The 20217-nt window shown below is 40.4% G+C and overlaps 1 protein-coding gene across 1 annotated transcript in view; it reads left to right on the top strand.

Annotated features, from left to right (window-relative positions):
- Positions 1-20217, top strand: part of CTNNA3 (catenin alpha 3) — a 917365-nt gene that overhangs the window by 58594 nt on the left and 838554 nt on the right. Inside the window, exon 4 of the mRNA XM_073353443.1 lies at positions 6358-6477. Coding sequence (XP_073209544.1) covers positions 6358-6477 — 120 coding nt within the window. The remainder of the gene's footprint in view (positions 1-6357; positions 6478-20217) is intronic.

Genomic DNA, 20217 nt, shown 5'->3' with positions numbered 1-20217 from the left:
TTTGCTTTGGGAAGCAGAAATGAATAAATGCTCACAAAACATATTGCGTACTCTTTATAATCAAATGCATGTCTTCAATCCATTGAGCGCAAGATCATCTGATGTTTCCTGGATTGAGGGTACTATGTGACCTATTCTCCATAAAAATCTATAGAGGCAGGTCCAAGTCCATTCCATTACAGCAAAATATCATGAGAGCAATAGTTTTTTCATAAGTGTGTATTCAGTAATTGGAATTTGAGAGTGCTTTTTAATGGTTCTCCGAAACCTGTCCCATAGTGATTTAAAATAGTACATTTAGTATAATTTAGTCTTTTAAAGCAGCAGTGCATATTAAAACATTAAGGCACTTTTGAATGAATTGCCTTCTTTTTTCAAAATGGAGATTAAATTTGCTTCTTTTCCTTAATTCAACTCATATTCAGCCATATATTTTTAAAAGTATTTAACAAGGTAAAATAAAATAGATCAGTGCTGTATTTTCTACCTTGCATAATGAAGGGTGATAATATTGATATTCAGAACAGCAACGGCTCTCAGGTTTTTTCCTTCCTTAGACAAACTGGAAAAGAACCATTACTCCATATTCTGCAGTGGCAGACTATTTGTTCTACTTCTGTTGTAGAGTTGGCCCTGAATCTGAATGAGGAATGTAAAATTACAACAGATTAAGGGCTTCTTATAGCCTAATTGAAAGTGTCACTGTTATGACTCAGCTTGATTTTCAGACATATGCCAGAAAAACTCTGACTAGTCAAATATCATTCACAAATTGAAATAGAAATGCTTGCTGTCATCTGGGGAAGTCTGCACTTCCATTTCTACCTGTATGGACATCAGCATACTGTTACCAATTATAAGACTTTGCAATACATGTTAAATGATGCTTTCTTCCATCTACCTAGTCCAGTTTGTGTTGAAGATGTTGAAACTATGAATTTGACACTGCATTGATATGTAGTCCTGGAAAACTTAATACTGCAGTTTACTTCTCAGACATCTTCCTTTTAATAGAGAGCAGGTTTAAAAAAACAAAAGGAAGTATTTCTTCACACAACACACAGTCAACCTGTGGAACTCTTTGCCAGAGGATGTTGTGAAGACCAAGACTATAACAGGGTTAAAAAAAGAACTAGATAAATTCATGGAGTTTAGGTCCATCAATGACTATTAGCCAGGTTGGGGAGGGATGGTGTCCCTAGCCTCGGTTTGCCAGAAGCTGGAAATGGGCAACAGGGGATGGGTCACTTGATTATCTATTCTGTTCATTCCCTCTGGAGCACCTGGCATAGGCCAGTGTCGGAAGACATGATACTGGGCTAGATGGACCTTTGGTCTGACCCAGTATGGCCGTTGTTACGTTCATACAGTCTGCATGTGCTACCTATACAACAACTGAAGGTGCTGAAGCAAATGTGCATTTCATTCTCTCTTGGGCATTGGGATTTATAAAGACAAATCAGCTACTTCAGTAAAAAGTGTGATTCCCAGCCAAAGCTATCATAATAGTCTGGAATACTGCATCAAATCATGTCTGTTCTAGATGCAGCATTGGAAAACACTGTGCCCCCTTTGTTTAAACTGTCTGATCTATCTTTGTTAGAAGTCTTCTTGGATTTTGGTGACCTCCTGCTGCTGCTGATTCTGATTTCTCATACTGTGATTGCCATCTTTGCTAAGGGAGTCCTGCTAAATCTGGACAGAGAATTGTGTATGATATTCATAAAACTCCATTCTTCAGCAATATGGACTGTGCCAAGGTTTATGCCAGAATACCTCAGGTTCACATTAGAGATGGGCATTAACCAAAACCTGAGATTTGAACAACCTTGAACTTCACCAGAGGTAAAATAGACTGTTTTATGAGGATTCTGGAAAAGTTGCTATTGATGGTAGCTGGAACAAAACATTACATAAAAGAAGAATTAAACTGTTTCTTAAGAAACTACAGAGAAACTCCCCATTGTATGACTGATATTCTGCCAGTGCCAATATTATGAATTAATTTTCTTGCAACAGCCAAACCAAGCTCCCATGATAGTCAACGAAACAGAGACTTTAACAGAAAATGCGGAGGCTAGCTGAAATACATAGAGACTTTTGACCGTCATTATTAAAGGCTGGGGGTAAAGAACTTGAACCACAGAATAAATTCTCCATTCCCTAACTTTAAATCAAGTTTTCAGATAAATGGAACCATAATCACAGTCCAAGATCACTTAGAAATATCTTCCATTTTCAGATAATGCCCACACTATGCTAGATTTCCAACGTCCTGCATATGAAGAGACAGTATTGACAACACTGTCCTACTACTTAGCTTACCACCTAGACCATCATCTGTTCCAGAATCACATTTGATGTTCCAATTGCTTAATGTTATCCAAAATGGGATTCTGAAAATTATCCCATTCATTCTAAGGCCCATGTTACAAGTTCATCCACCTTGTTTCCTACTTGGGAGACATTCAGTGTTCATTTGTTACTATCTTGACAATGGATGCTTGGTTCTTAGATGATGTGATACCCACTTTTTGTGTGTTATTACCAAAACAGCTGTTTCCTCTTACTCTGGCTCAAGTTTTATGAACGTTGATTTTGGTTTTTATTACAAAAGGAGCGTAGTACTGTTCATGGACCCAATCAGAAGGGAAGCCTGTGTATTTTGAAAAGTGCTACACAGTTATTTATGGTAACCTGATAGACAGTAAAACCTGATAGGCAGTAAGACCCTATTGTCATGATACCCTCTCAATCCAGCTTGCTTCATAAGAAGTGTCATCAAACCAGACAATGGTTCAGGAGTGTTACAGGTGCCACATGGACCCAGGGGAGTTTCTTCCTCAGCTCAGGGAAACAGAGAATGCTCAGCTGGATGCTATTGAACCTAACTCTTTTAAGACAGCTGCATCTTGTATGTAATCAAGAGGCTTAAAAAGAAATAGCAAGTTTCCTTTCAGAGAGAAAAGAGACAGGGAAGTCTTTAGGTAAAGGAAACTATGAAGGTACTTCTCCTGAACTTCTAGGGACTGGGATGTGTCTATCTTGGTGAAGTAATGAGGAAAGTGAGCATCTAAAAACTGTTTTATTTCTGCTTACCTCTGATGATTTAAATAGTTAACAGAAAGTGTGGGGAGTGGGGGCTGGACTCTTTTCCCCTCCCCCATCTCAGAACAATACATGTGAAAGTTTCTTGGAAGAAGAAAGACTGGGGCCAGACCATGATAGCTTGAGAAATGTAGGCAGATTGTATGTGCCTTGTAGATTTAAAAATGATTATGATAACCTTTGTCACAGCCAGTTCACTGCATCCTCCTGAGAACAGGACAAACTTATGTTAATTTGCTTATAGTTAGCTTATTTGTATATTTTTATTCTGAGGGAAAACACTGTTTTTTCTTCCACTCTCCTCTTGAGAAAAATGTCTCTTCCACTTTCGTGGAATATCGCTGCCAACTTTATAGCCTCTTGGGGCTATTTCTTGGATATTTAGCCTCCTGAGGAGAGCTATCAGTTATACATGTGGTTTTTCCTCCACTAGCAGTGATTCACTAATCCCTGCAGTCTCATTACCAGACACAGGAGGCTCCTAATATGATGATCTGGAGTGAGAGGTTTTTGGCTTTTAGCATTATTAATCTGTGAGGCCACTGCATGATGTAAGATATAGTGCACGGGCTTGCAGGGATAGTGGTATGACAGGAGACCTCCCCATTTAGGGTGACCAGATGTCCTGATTTTATAGGGACAGTTCAGATATTCAGGGTTTTTGTATTATATAGGCGCCTATTGTCCCACACTCTGTTGTTGCATGAAATGATTTGTTGCTTTGCTTGTATTTTTGTGGTCTAGTGCCTTGACACCATTTTAGATAACTGTTTCTTTGCTCCATACAAAGACTACACCTTATGATCATTTCATTAGTGTATTCCAGACTCTTGAAAGACCCCTCCCCATACTATTCAGCTTTGCTACTGTCAGTGGAAGCTTTTGGGAAACGTCCATATGTGGAGCACTATGTTGTGGTTTGGTGTTCAGGTACCTGTTGAACTGGTGCAGCTGCAATACTCATGGCTTCTTACCTGTACATAGGAAAAATCATTGTAGATAGTCTTGTTCAGCCTGACCTGAACTAAAGTTCTGCTCTAATGCTTATAGTGTGAATTAATGAATGCAAAGTGTTGCAAGTTCAAGGAATTCTAGGCCAGAGGTGAGGCACCCAATTGCAGTTTTTACAATGGATGTGAGATAGAAAAGTGTCAAGGGAACAGGGTACATCTCACTCCCTGTCTTCTCTCAATCATATACAGATACCCTGAGGTACCTGTTGTGAGTGTTGTCACAGAGATCAAGCCAGTAGAGGGAACTTCTTTCTAAACACTATTTAACACAACAATAAAAAACAAACTCCTCTCGCCCCCAAAAAACCAACCTGCAAGTGGCAATTTCTTACTTTGAGCTATTTAAATACAGTGCTTCATTCTCCAGTGCTGCAGATTGTGTAGATGTTACAAGCACTGTATTCACTTACATACAAGAAATGAAACAAATAAAACTTGTAGCATGCAATGAATCTTTAAGGCTGCTTGCTGCAGAATACAGAGCTGCTTTGGGTTTATTAAAGGGGTGTACATTTGATCACTGATACTGCTACTCCTTTGATACAAACTAGTAACTATTTATAGGCTCTCCTGTGGTGTTCATCACCATAATAACGGAATGTTTCAGTATATTTACAGATGGTGAACTGCTGAAGAAAGAGGTGAAGTGACTTGCAGAAAATTACAAGAAGGCTGTGGCAGAGCCAGGAATCTAACACACGTCTTGTAGTCTACAGTCCACTGCCTTAATGGCAAGACTGTCCATCCTCAAATCTTGTGTACATCCTAGAGCATATTTCAGCTCCAGGGTTGTGAGGGGAATATTTTCCCCTATGTACAACATTAAATAACTGGTGCAGTGGGCTATGAAAGGGTTTTTACTTTCCTTTGAGGTATCAGCCACTGTTGGGACTGGATATGGGTCTTGATAGGCCATTTATCTACAATGTATGATCTACAAGATGGACCAATGAGCTTCCCTGATCTTGTAGGCTATGTAACCATTTGCTCCTCAAAACCCACCCCTACTGTGACAGAAAAATCTAAATACTTCCTGTGTAGGCTTGGTCAAGTCACTTCACCTCTCTGTCCCTCAGTTCTCCCACCTGAAGCAAAGGGAATGACACTTTGTGCTTAGAAATCAATAAATGAAAAATGCTATGTGTAATTTCAGAATGTTAAATAATGAATAAAAAAAATGTATACTAGAATGTGTCCCCTCCATCTTCTACACCTTTAGCCAAAAAGTTTGTCTAAAACTGTAAGCTGTTCATAGACAGACCATGTCTTTCTTTGTTTGTACAGCGGCTAGCACACAGGGTTCTGCTCCCAATTAGGGTCTGTGGTTACTGCTTTACTATACACATTAATAAATTGTACAGGAAAACTTATTTTAAAGTTGGAAGTAATACAGTGTACACCAAATTGAGCAAGGAGACTTATTTTTTGTGTAAAGTCCCCACACCCCCATGTTCTCCTCTTAGTCATACCAGGTATGTCTCTCTAGTATTTTGTGAGCTCTGGAGTCAGAGTCTGTATCTTTAGTCTCTGTGACAGGTCATACATGTCTACTGTGATATACAATTGTTAATCATCTGCATAGGAAAGAAGTGGTCAGTATACTTACACAGTAAATCAAGAACTAGGTTCAATCCCGAACTCCTGTAGTTTTCCCATAGTATGTGACCTTATGCAAGTGGCTTAAACTTCAGTCCTGCAAACTGCGCCACGTGAGTGGATTCAATCAGCACCATCTTACAAGATAATAAGAGGTGTTTTTTCATCCTTACCACACTATTATGTGTTAGAGATGAGTATTCTCCAAGAGTCTTCTGGGAGAGTGCTGAGGAAGAAACTGCTTATATTTGGTGGGTTGGGGGAATTCATGATCTATGAGGAAACACGTATGTGCTCTTTTTATTTAAAAAGGAGAAAAAAATTCCAACCCTGGATCTGAACACCACCCAGTTTTTGGGGGTAGTTTAGATGAGGATCAGAACTTTAGGACTGGGGACAATGTCTAATTGTGTCTTAAGAAATTCCAAACTATAAACTTCAAATCCAGGACTCTACATATTTCCCTATATCCAAGTGCTCAAAGCATAGACTTTTTAAGAGTTGTGGCAATGTATTCTTACATATCTGAGAGTATAACAGAGCCCGTAAAGTTAGTATGTTTTTTAAAAAAAACCTAACTAATGGAGCTATATAGACAATATTTATCTGAATGATGACATTGTTTCTTGTACCATCACAGTTTCAAAGAACATATGAGTCTCTACGAAACGTGTCTAGTAAATCTGAACTACAGAAAACCTACCAGAAGCTTGGGAAAGATCTGGAAAATCTAGATTATTTGGCCTACAGACGTCAACAGGTAAGAATATGGAAACTTAGTGGTAGGGCACAGAATCTCTGGGTAGAATGGGTAGCAGATCACGTGCGCCATCATTCAGGGAGACAAATTGATATGTTCTCTGTTTTATATTAAATATGAGTGACCTTGCATTAGGTGGCTTTGGATTTCGATTTAGCAGGGGCATCAAGCATCCAAAGGGTGCAAGGTGCCACTATAACACAGTAAGTATTGCATATAGATTAATGGGTCATAAGGGTAGTTTGGTAAAGTCACTGTGACTACTCATGAAAACAAGGTTTTGACAAAAAGAAAAGGAGTACTTGTGGCACCTTAGAGACTAACCAATTTATTTGAGCATGAGCTTTCGTGAGCTACAGCTCACTTCATCAGATGTTTACCGTGGAAACTGCAGCAGACTTTATATACACACAGAAATCATGAAACAATACCTCCTCCCACCCCACTGTCCTGCTGGTAATAGCTTATCTAAAGTGATCAACAGGTGGGCCATTTCCAGCACAAATCCAGGTTTTCTCACCCTCCACCCCCCCCCACAAATTTACTCTCCTGTTGGTGCTAGCCCATCCAAAGTGACAACTCTTTACATAATCAAGTCGGGCTATTTCCTGCATAGATCAAGGTTTTCTCACATCCCCCCCCACCCCCATACACACACAAACTCACTCTCCTGCTGGTAATAGCTCATCTAAACTGACCATTCTCCAGGTTTAAATCCAAGTTAAACCAGAACATCTGGGGGGGGGGGTAGGAAAAAACAAGAGGAAACAGGCTACCTTGCATAATGACTTAGCCACTCCCAGTCTCTATTTAAGCCTAAATTAAGGTTTTGACAGGGAAGCTACGGAAAACTCCAGGGTTCCACGGAACACCTCAGAGCCTTCTGCAGTTATTCCATCACAAAGTCATCTTGTATACCACCTGCCATACAAAAGAAACAATTGTTTGCTAAGACAGAACAATAATTTGTTATCATATGGAAAACATGAATGCTGTATACTGGATAGTAAAGTTTGTGTTTGATAATAAAGTGATTTAAGTTCTGACCTGCACCCGTAGAAGTTAATAGTGTCAAATCTTTATGTACATGACTGCTCCACATAAACAGTTAATGTATTTTAAATTCAAAATACATTATTAATTTAATTTAATTTAAAAAATTTAATTTAAAAAAATAATTTTCAAGATTAGATCCCGTATGACGTAAATTGGACTACTCACATGCTTTATATCAATCATGTGCAAGTGATTGCAGGATCAAGGTCAAAGACAATTATTAAAATGTTTATAGAGCTATTTTCACCCTTTGCATGACTGATTTAGAAACTTTAGTTTTCATATTAGCTTCTGTAGTTTTGTTCATATTTTTGCAGCCTTTTAAAATCTTTATTTTTCTGAGCTTTGTATATTTGGTAATATATTGAAGGAGCGGGATCATGGTTTTATTTTAGTTCTGATCTTTTAATGTTACCATTAGGTGTCAGTGTTGTCAAATTTACTTCCTGACTTGTCTCAGGGAAAATCAGTTACAGCAGGCGTTTAAATAAGAAAATTGATTGATTAGATTGTTTGTTTAAATTTTAGGAAAAGGTTCAGAGGCTATTGTTTCTGAAAACATGAATAACTTGTTCTTGTGTTAGGCAAGGCAAGGAACAAGTTGCCTGGGTGTGTTTCACTATGATGATAGATGGTGTTTTCCTGATTTGACAAAACAGAAATTTTCACAAAATTGTATTGATTTTGATAATTTTCCATGAAAGAGACATTTCAAAACAAAGTGTGTTTTGGGAAAAATTTGCCTTTGGAATTCTGAAATTTTGTTTCAAATTTAAGTTTTTTCATTTTTATATTTGACATTTTATGACATGGCAGTAGTAGTATTGTCGAACTGTTCCATTTCACAACAAACAGAACACACTTGATCTAGAAAAGATGTTCATTCAGTACCTGCCACCTTTAATGAATTTAAAAATAAAAATAAATAGAAATATTTCAACTACTACTGACATGTCATAATGACATAAAATAGTAGTAGTGCATAAAATGCACAACTGACAAGTCATGAAATAATGTAAAAATATAAAAAGTGAGAACACAATCCACAACACAATTTGTCCAAAATAAAATTTTGATTTTTTTTTCTAATTGAGAATGAAAACAAAACTTTAAAATGTCAGAATCTCACATGAGATGGAAACCCTGAGTTTTGACCAGCTCTAGTGAGATGGGACACAGATTTTGTGCCCTTTGATATAAAGCCACTCAATAGCTAGAAGGTGCTGTTTCTAGTAAGGAATAGTGTCTTTTTCTGCTTCTAATGGGTTTCTTATCTGATCTCATAATTTACGTTGAGCATAATAAATGTCATCTGTAAGGGCTCAGGGAGCATATCTGAGTGAGATGGTGCTAATTCTATAGTCACTCTTCAGAGTAGAACTGCACTTTAATCGCAATTATCTCTTTACTCTGAATTCTCACTCTTTACCTTGCAAAGTTCCATTTAATGTCACATAATAAATCCCTCATTCCCTAGCAGACTCTTTAGTTACACATTTCATTTCTTCTTGGGTTGGCATTTGGTTTCTCTGCTTCTCTCCTATTCACAGACCCTGGTTTACTCTTGCATTTCCGGGAACCTCCCCCGTCTCTGGTCTCACTAGTCTGTATTTCCAAAACATTTTGAGACTATCTTGTTACGCTTGCCTCCCTGTCTGGGTCACAAGCATCTCCTCAATATCCTTTCCTGCTATCTTTCATCTCTACATTAAATTGCCTTCTCCAAAACCACTTCTCTTATTAAAGATATTAGTCATAAAATGTGTTCCTCCTTTCAATCGAAGAAGACATTGCATAAAGGGTGAGGATGTACATTGCTTCCCTTTACCCAGCACATCAAAGATTTTGTCCATATTTGTACATTTGAGTTCTGTTTTTTGCTTATGCTACTGCTGAACCTGTTTCTATCAGCCAATATAACATAATTCTTGGTAGGATTTACAGGAGAACCTGCAGGGTGAGAGCTGTCTAATCTCCTACCCACAGGATACACTTTGATTGCTTTTTGCCTGGAGAATAGAATAGTGTATTCGGGAAGAGGCTGCCATTAGAAATCAGACCAAACCCCACAAGTTCAGACCTGATCAGAATCTGAACTTCTTCACATTTAAGTGATATTTGAATCTGGTTTTCCAGTTCAGGCCCACTTCTAATAGCTAACAGTTCAGACATTTTTCACTCTGCTTTTTCCAGATGCATTCAGGTGAGGGGCAGATATCAAAAGATTCTTCACCTAGAACTGGGACCAAATTTTCAAAAGAACTCAGCCCCCAACTGGTTTATATATGGCTTTGGTGATAGTATTATTGTGCATTTCTGGGGTCAACACTCTAAAGAGGATATTGAAAAATTGGAGATGATACAAAGCAGAGATACAAAAATAATTTGTCACCAGGAAAACAGGCATTACAATAAGATTTAAGGGGATCAATCTCTTCAGCTTCCTGAAAGAAGGTTAAGACTTAAAAGTATCTATAAAGGGAAGTACATACCTGATATTAGGGGACTCTTTAATCTAGCAGACAAAGGCATAACAAGATCAAATGGTTAGGAGTTGGAAGTCCAAAAAGTTCAAACTGGAAATTGTAGTAAGTAGTACCTTAAATCAAGACTGGATGTCTTTCTAAAAGTTTTATGTACTAATACAAACACAAGTTAATTGGCTAGATGCTGGAATCACTGTATGAAATTCTGTGGCCAATGTATTCAAGAACCTGAAATGGAGTCCCGCCACTGCATAATTGTGGTGCCCTAAACACACTCTTGGGGAGCAGACCTTCTATCTGGCACCGCCTACTGTGGCCTGGAACCTGCTGACCAGCTGTCTAGTTCCTGGGGGTGCAATGTCAAGCCTTCAGACACCCCTGAACTTAAACATACCCTCTCCCCAATCTCTGACAGGTGTGAAGCTTCTGGTTTACAGTTCAGCTCTCTCCAGGGGCATGCAGTATTTGTGAAGTATATAACACACAGACACTATGCACAAATCTAACACACTGTTGCTCTTTTAATCATAGAAAATATAAAACAGCAAACCCTATATGTGTTCACCTTCCCTTGGGAGTCCTGGGGGGGTGGGGGTGGGACATCTGAGTCTAGGCAGACAGGCAGGGTGTCCTTTATCTCACACAGGCAGTTACATGCTGGATGCCTTCTGTCATTGAGTCTCCCAGTTTCTGTGACCTCTCTCTCTCTCTCTCTCTCTCTCTCTCTCTCTCTCTCGTCTGATTCCCCTGTTCCTGTGTGTTGCTTTATTAAAACACCTCCTGATCACCCGGCTGTATTTGTTCTGCCCCTGGGAAATTTACACTGCTCTTACCTTCTCCCCTCCTTCCAGAGGCTAAGATGAAACTGTGTTTCCAAAGATGCAGCTGCTTTTTAGCACACTATTGTGATCAAAGGACCATCGTTAATCTGAGGTACATTCACTTTGTCCTGTTCTAGGACATGACACCAGCCTGCTGACCCGTGATGGATACACAGACAAGCATTTCTGATACAGCAGTTTTTCATAGTAATATTTTACAGTAACTCCATTATATCAACCAATATTCATAAATTGTACAGACAGATTTCCAAATTGTCACACCTGGTACCTGACTCCCTTTTACTCCTTTGAAAATCCCAGTCTTTGTTTCTGTCTAATATTTCTGGCATATAGAACCTAGCTTATGTAAAGAAAACATAGCCTGAGTTATAAAAATTTTGTATTTCCATGGATCTAACTTCTCATGATCCCTTCTTGGTATAGTATTAGCTCTCCATAGTTCATATATAATGTTCCATCTGCAGTAAGTTTTTTAAAAAAGTCCAAGTTTGAAAGTCAATGGCAGTCAGGCACCTCACTGCCCTTTATGCCTTTGAAAATCTCCACTAAGCAAGTGATAATTTTGTATCTGAGAAATTGAGCAAAATTCTGCCCTCCCTTTGAGCCACCAGCATGACTAAAAAAGGAGCTTTTAAGAAATAAAGATCACATTTTTTCATATAGTTGTACCTAAGGAACATAAATGTTAGTACAAGCTTTCAAGAAAGGACAGAAATGAGTCATTGTTAGAAGAAATCATGGAAAAAATATTTTTTTCGCCTCAGATTTGCAAAAGAAATATGGAGAAGAAATGTGAAACGGGTTATTTGCTGGGTTGGAGTTTAATTCCCTGCTCTGATTTGAAGTAGACAGTTGATGCTGGTTCTCCCAGTTTCCAAGTGAGCTATTTTGGGGTGAGCATCTCACCCTCAAAATTCCATGATGAACCTGAGGCGAAACCCTCCTAGCTCGGAAGTTTGTCAAAACCTATATATTTCTGTGGAATGCTCCAGTTTTGACAAAACAGTATTTTTCAATGGGAAAAAAGCATAAAGTCAATTTTTTTCAACTAGTGCTACACACTATGCCTGGGACTGTACAAATGTGTAGTAAAACAGTCATCCTTGCACACAGAATTTACAACCTTGGTTCATGACAAAGCAGAGCAAATGGGTGAAACAAATAGGTGAGGAGAAGGGATGAGCATGTTTTTGCACAGACAAACTGTGTATACAGTATAGTTCATTTCCTGCCTAGCTGTCAACAAAAGGCAGTGTTTCTTAGGCAGAGGTAATTTTTTAAGGAAAGATTTGAAAGAGGATAAATAATATTGATTTATGGATTTTTTTTGAGGGGGAAAGGGGGCAGTTTGTTCCACACACAAGTGGCAGAAAGCACACCAGTGTTTTAATGCCCAGTGAGAGCTGGCATCATTGGCAGAACTGAGGTTGATAACAGGCTAACATGAAATAGAGATTACTAGCTACACACTGGACTTTCCTTCCAATATCTAAAACACAATCAGCAATTACACTGAACTACTAAAATTCAATATGCCACCCACACCATCATAACTCATTCCCATCCCATAACTCCATTATATTGCAGTTAACAAATCCCCCTCATCCTGTCTCCTTCCCCTATGCTTGCAGATAAAGACTAGTGGGGATGTATGTGGCAGTGTTGAGGCCTCATGGAGAATGCTGTAATGAGGGAGCTCCGGTTCAGTTGCTTTCACTGATTGCAACTGTGGCAGCATGGAACAAGGAAAGAGGCAGTCTCTCGCTGCCCAAACCAGTCTAGGCTTTTAAGTTTATATGTAAAAACCTACATCTTGAATTCCAACGTGAATCCCAGAGGCCCCAGGGCATCCTGTGCCCAGTCAAAAAGGTGGAGCTTCACAGATGGGCTGCCACATTTTGGACATTCAGCTTTTTGAATAACACCCAAGATGTAACCCCTGGTAGAGAGCACCACCGTTTTCTAATTCTGTGCCTTTGTCTGCACAGAAAAGCATAGAAAGAACCCTATTTGAAACCAGATGTTGCAATTCCAGTATCAGTTGCAATTCCAGTACCAGTTGCAGATGGAAAATACCGTCTTCACCACATTTTGCTGTCCTTGCGTCCAACAGCAGCCCACGATATGGAAAATTGATGAAGTCAGTGAGTACCCTGTGGGGTTGAGTTGCACATGAGGTAAAGAGGTATCTTGGTAACTGAAATTAGAGAGCAGTTGCAGCAGTAAAAGATGGACAGATGTGACTAGTAGAGAGCCAGTATTAGAATTAATTTGTTTTCTTGACATGAAACAAAGGGAGACGTGGTGCAATTTTTTCAGATGATACGAACATTGAAAGAAGGAAATATTCAGTACAAAGGAGGGAGGCAATAGAATTTAGAATGCCTTTGGTAAAGCAGGACTCTCATGCCCATTCCTGCAGCTGTGCTAAGGGAAAATTGTTGTTGACTTCAAAAGGCTATTGAGTTTTCCAGAGTAGGGACAATGAGATCAGGCTCTCTGTCAGAGGGATTAGGGGACCTAAACAAAAGTATTGTGATTTGTGAGATTCTGGAGACGTTGTAATGAGGCCAGCTAGACTTAATCATAAGTAATGAGACCCCATGCTTAGATTGGTTTGGCAAAGTGACTACTTGATCTTCTTACTATTTTAATTTTCCAGCCATAACTGTCTGCAAAAGTATGGAACCAAGTGCATGGTAAATCTTAAGTGAACTTAGTATATAGGAATAATGGGGTGCTGGTGGTGGTGAGGCATGTAAATGCTTGGAAGTGGATTATGTGATTTTAATTTACAGAAAGGTGAAATAATGAGTCTTGAATGGAAAAAAAATGCAGAATAAACTGGTACTGCCCTACAATGCTCAGCATGTCTAAAACAGTGGTTGTTAAAAGGTCTGCTTTTGGTACAGCTACAGAAAGGAAAAGTCAAGCTGAGATGCCAGACTAGTGGCATTATTGCATTATGACTAATCCCCAAATAGTGATTATTCTATTTCGTGAAAACTTTTATTTATCTGAAAAATAATTAAAAAGATGCACAGAGGCCACTCAATCTGCCACCCTAGGCAAAACTTCAGTGTACTTTCCCTGTCCTAGAACAGAGGTGCTTAACTGGGAGGGGAGGGGAGGGGTGGGGCGGGGTATGGTGAGCCTTCATATATTTTGGTCATTATGGTAGAAGTTGGGGGGCCCAAATGTAAGGTGGCAGCATAGCTTGCTCAGGTTTGGCCCAGCTGCCCCTCCATCATTCCAGGATGAGCAGGGGATGGGTAGGAATAGGGTGGCTGGGCCAAATTTGCATCTGCCTAGTTTGCTTACAGTTGTAACCCTTCTGCCTGTCAGAGTTGGCAGCAACAAGGGCCAGGTTCAATATCTAGGGGATCCATTCCAATAACACAATGCAAACCGGCTCGAGCCCCCACCCAGTGACCTGGGACAAATATATACCACCCCCGCTGGGCGCCTCCAAGAGGCAATACTTCCCCTCTCGCAAGCACATAGTCTGAGTGTAGCAAAAGCCTTTTAATAACAGAGAGAAACAATGTGGCATTATGTTGGGGAAACACCACCAACAGGATTCATAACACAACCCATGAGCAAAAAAACCCACCCCAAGCAAATTGGGGCATGCCCTTTTCCCTTTGGTTCTTAAGTCCAGCAACCCCAAATCACCCAAAGTCCCAAAAGTCCAATGCCCCAAAAGTCTCTGACCCTGGTCAGGGCAGCCCCAGAGTTTGAAAGTTTATCTGCGGAGCTTTACCTCCCAACCTGGGTGGAAATGGGACGGGGGTAAGAGGCACCTTACATGATCTGAAGCTGACCGCCCCATAGCTCCATAGCAGCGCTCCGCTCCGCCAGCCGCCCCACGAACTCCTTCGCTCAGCTGTGCTCTGCTCTGCCAGCCGCCCCACGAACTCCTTCGCTCAGCTGCGCTCCGCTCTGCCAGCCGCCCCACGAACTCCTTCGCTCAGCTCCACGGCCCACAAGCAGCTCCTGCCATCCACAAACTTTTCCACATTGAACTGCTTCACCAGCCGTCCCGCAAACTGCTCCACAATATATCTTCAGGCTCCCCCACTACTTAACACAACACTCAGTGATTTCAGCTCTTAGGTGAATTCAGCTTGTAGTAGGGGAGCCCCAGTGCTGGTGCACGGTCAGCCCAAAATGAGCTCAGCAGCCTATAACTAGACTTCTAATGAAATCAAAATTAGCTCTGATATTCCACAGTGGAGAGAGGAGGAAGTGCAATTAGCATATAAGGCCCTCACCAAGGGGCCCATGCCACCAAGTATTAATACTTGTCCCCAGCCTCTCTCCATTCATACAGTTTTGGAACCCATGACCCTTGCCTAGCGAGTGCTACTTAGTTGATGGTGAATCCCTCCATCATAACAAAAGGCCACGTACAGTTCCAAGCACAGTTCCCATAATCAGGGTAATAACAATTTATTCTTTCTGCCCCAATAACAGAGACACTGGGGATCCCACAGCAGCCAAAGTGACCATTTGGGCAGCTATGGTCTCATTCTAGGCGTGGTGGGTGTGCCTATTCAAATGAGATCAGCCCCTGAAGTTCTTTTCCACAACTTGCCACACCTCACCACCAGATGTCAGGGTGGAGCTCATCCTGACACTGCTTACATAGTTAAGCAGCCCCTGAAGAGTCTATCCAATGCCTTAGGCACTCTACACCATTAGGAGTAATGTAAAGTAAAAAACCATTTAATGAGCTTAACTTCTAAGCATATGAAGTATTCCACTGTTCATTAAGTGTTCATAGGAACAGGGTGCAGCAGAATTGACTCACCAGTCACTGCTCCCTTGTGGCCAGGCCTGGCATCACAGTTCTCTTGCTGGTTTAGTGGACCCTGCCAACAGTTGCTCTGGCACTGTGGCAGTTTCTCTGCCTGGTAATTCAGCCCCTCAGTTGGGTCACCATCTTTAGTTCACCCCAAACTAAAAGTCCAAAAATGTCTTTAACAGAAACAAAAATCTTTCCACCTTCTTGAGGGCTCTTCCTCAGCCAGTCTTTATCTCAGCCTGCTGCCCCCATTCTGGGCTTGACAACCTTTACCGTGGGCTTATATGCCCTCTTTCTTGGGGCTGGTATGGCAACCCACTCCTACCCTTGACTCTGAGTTCCAGACCAGAGACCTGTATTGAACAGCTAGGGTCTGCTCTTTTACCTTTGCTATGGTTTTCCCTGGGTCACTTCCTACTGTTTTTTTCAAGTTCCCCTCTGGGTCTCCCAGTCACTTCCTGGTTAGTCAGGGTCTCTCCTAGGCCACCCTGTCTGGAGCACTTTTTGCTCTTCCCCTGTTTAAGTCAGGGTCCCTATGGGTATGTATGGGACACTGGCTTGTGGACTCGGTCTCTCTAAGCCCCAGCTTGATCATTCACATTGAATTGTGAAGCTGGCTTACAGTTGCTGGACCCAGGTTTCACAGCCATGCTAACAGTCCATACTGCACTATGCAAACCTTCTGACTCTGGTCTGCAACTTGAGCTGCATCCATGCTGCAAAATGCCAGGGGTGAGATCAGAGTCTCTGATCCAGCTCCCTAGCAGGGTCCTCAAGCCAGGGTCATGAGTGCTTGCCGACCCAAGTCAGACTGAATTGTGTGTGGACAGAAGTGGGGCTTGGGCTCAAATCTGAGTCAGAATCCAGGCTTAATGTGCAGTCCCAGACCTCCCTGCCTGGAGAGCTTTCTTTAGTCTCTCCTGCATGGCGCTCCCACTGCAACTTCTCTGAGCATCCTGCCTAACTCTCCCCTTTCCTGTAGCCACCTTCGGTTCTTTACTGTGAATTGCCTTATTCATCTCAGATGTGTAGCTCATAGGGCTAGCTTGCCTTTATTGTGTTCAGCTGTAACAAAAGGAATCTACAGGCCAGTATCCTGTAACACATTAGCTTACATAAATTAGCATAAGTGTAGTTAAGTATCGTAGGCCTGTGACCTTTGGCACAGATAGATGGCCTAACGGTTACCTTTAGATTTTTCAGAACGTGGACTAGCTTGCTGAATGGCAGGAGTTGGAACTTAATAGTAAGTGGCAAATGCAGGAATATGGAAGTGATAACCATAAACTGGCTTAAACAAGAAGTGATGAGTATGATAGTGAGTTAAAATGGTATTAATATGTTAACATATAGAATAAGTACACCTCAATATTATGTGGGTGAGGAAGTTAGATTTGATCATGGAAGGCTGAGCATTAGCATGAATATTCATAATTGTGCTCAGGCCCTATAATAAGGCAAACCATTGTGAAGAGGGAGAGTTTGGCTTTTCTGTTACTAGCTTTCCACCATTTTGACCCTTCAGCTCTATTGTTGGGCAGTGAGGAACCTGGACCATCAGACTCATTTGGCATGCCACCAAGGTCCTCAGGGAGGCATGTGAGTATGCAAATCTAAGAGCTTATGCAAAGAATACCACAGATATCGCCAATACTGTATTATTCCTAGCTCTTTGTGGCTTGGAGCATTTCTGGCTTTATTCCTTATTTTAATAAAGATCTCTAAGGCTTTACTTTGTTCTCAGTGTGAGTGTCCTTGCCATAGGTCCCGAGGGTCCCTGCAAGATATTGAACTTACTGGGTTTAGTTCTGTGCAGCTTGATTCTGGGACAAGAACCTTCTGATCAATTGGCAATTAATACAAATACTATTAACCTTTTAAAAGAGATCAGGCGACAGATGGGGCTTATTCTGAATCAGGTTGGCTTAGCCCCAGGCTCTCCAGCTCCTGGGGAAAACCACCCTGTTACGCCTGGCTTTAGACTGAAAGCTCACTTGAGTAGGAACTGCATCTTTCTAGGCCTTCTGTGAAATGCCTAGCCCACTTCCGGGTTCTATTAATTATATAAAAGTTTAACAAGACACTCTTGAGACAAAACAATGCGTTCAAAAACTTCATGTATGGCTTACTTCTAGTAATACCAAAATGTTATTAAAAATGAGAGTTTTAAATATATTACCCAAATTGAATGAAATTGAAAAGTAAACTAGATGGTTAGTTTCACTTTTATTAACAGCCACATTTGCTTTTTGTTGTTTGGGCTCACAGCATCGCATATGGCTGTTTAAACTCATCCTATTTCCATTGAATTTATTGTAAAAATTTCCATTTATATTGGCTTTTTAACCCATTGCCACTTTTGTTTTTAAACCTAAATTCTGGTCTTAAACTGAGTTGATAGTAGTTGTTTAAAGAAAGAAGATTTATAAAGAAAAGACATTTCATTCAAGCAGGCGAAATGTCGATTGGAATAGAAAAGATAGCCTTGCAGTTACTTGTTTTCTTCATGAGAAGAGGGAACATTCTGAGCTAAGAAAGAGCCAGGTGCTAAAGTCATTGTACTCAGAAAAAGAGTAGCTAATGCAGAGAATGTTACCAAAGAGAACAATGGGAGCAGCTGGTATAACTAGCTTAAAAAAAGAGTTGGATGTTGTATTCTGCATTATTTCCATCTATTGTGTAGATCTATACAGGAGTGGATTGAAATGCTCTTCTTGGCTTATTTTCCTAATAGGGTCTTGGTTTCCCATCTCTACCAAATGGGTACACAGGCACTGTTGCAAAATGATGGGTGCTCAGCTTTTTGTAGCCAGAGGTAGAAGATGCTCTTCTGACTTGAAACAACTCCTTTGGCTTCAGCTTCTTATCTCTCTCACTTTAATTGGAAACAGTTAAGTGAAGCTGAAAATGTCTGTTTCCAAGCAGAGATTAACACCTGCCCATGGTAGGGAACAAAGTTTAATAAAACAAATAAGAAACCAACTTCATAATAAAAGCTGACAGCAACCACTCCATTCATTTCTGCCCCTCACACTCACAAAAGTATATTTTTATAGGAAGAGTTCATAGGTCAGTGGCAATTTGCGTGCACTTACCCCACTACTCTTGAAGAAGCAGCTCCTCTATTCATTCGTCTATGGAAGAAGTGTAGTTCAAGGTGATATATAATCAGGCCTGCCATTGCCCTGCTTGATGGCAGTGGAAAGTGGCCACTTGTAGTAAAACAAAGATACAGAGAATGGAGGTTGTTCATAACTCTGAAATGTTAATCAATCTGAACAAAAAGTTATGATTGTTCTTTCAAAAAATTTACAACTGAACATTGACTTCATTCAGTTTTGGAACTTAACTATGCAGAAGAAAAATGCTGCTTTTAATCATCTTAATTTAAATGAAACAAACATAGAAATGGTTTCCTTACCTTGTGAAATCTTTTTAAAACTTTCCCTTTATATTTTTAGTAGTTTGTTTAACACAGTACTATATTTGCACTTTTTTTTGTTTCTGCAGCTGTCTGATTGCATACTTGCGGTTCCAAATTAGATGTATGGTTAACCAGTCAGTTTGTAACTCTGGTGTTTATAACTCTGAGATTCTACTGTACATATTTTTGTTTGGCAGCCTTTCCACCAAAGAAACCCATGTTCCTGAAGGAAAAAATGTACTATAATAGCTACGTCTCCCAAGGCCACCTAGACCCTTAACTTTAAGTTCTTGGCCTTTTGCAGTTGAGAAACAAATTCTGTACTGAACTAAAATGGGAAAAATTGCTGTGCAAACAAATTAAAAGTGAACAAGAAATTAGTAACTGTGTAGCTCAGTTATGAATGTATTTCTAGTTACCTTCAGTGCCATCTTCTAGATCCTCTAGTATTTGCTGATATAGAAACTGGACTTTGGCCACCTCATTCTCAAATGGCCTATCAGCTCTTCACCTAGGATACCTTGCAGTGTTCCATAAAGTTTGGTGAGGGCTGTGTTGCACAGGACTTATTCCAGTATCGTGCACAGCTTTTTCTCCTGTTGATGGTGCTGCACCATGTGTGATGAGTCTTATGTCCCTCAGGTCTGATCAGTTTCCTGATCAAAGCTGAAGGATGCCTGGAACTATGCTATGGGTGCAGTTGTCCAAAGGCATTATCACTACATTTTGATGCTTGACTGTTTTTTATAGTATTTAGCACTTAACGCTTATGGAAAAAAAGAGAAAATAGTCTTGGGTTTAAAACCCTTATCCTTCCCCCCAAACCCTCAACGATAAAAAAAAATGCAAATAGGCAAAGATTTTTAAGAAAACAAAATGCTTAGACGAGAATTTTCAAACTTGAGTATCTAAAAGCTCCTAAATCCCTATGATAACAGGGTACACTCACGTCTCATGAGTGTCCCCTAGGCACTCTCTCTCACTCACTCATTCTCATATTGTCCTTGCTCTGGGATAGAGCAGAGCCCCAGGGCTCCCTCCCTGGAGACAATGTCTTTGCCCTCTTGGGCTTCTCAGCGACAGCCCTACGGTTAAGTTGTCCCTCTGGGGTGCCTCAGTGCCCAG

This window comes from Lepidochelys kempii, chromosome 7 (genome assembly GCF_965140285.1).
Source record: "Lepidochelys kempii isolate rLepKem1 chromosome 7, rLepKem1.hap1, whole genome shotgun sequence".
In the NCBI taxonomy this organism is placed as follows: domain Eukaryota; kingdom Metazoa; phylum Chordata; order Testudines; family Cheloniidae; genus Lepidochelys; species Lepidochelys kempii.
Note: the sequence above shows the minus strand (reverse complement) of the source record. Positions and strands in the feature narration are given on the sequence as shown.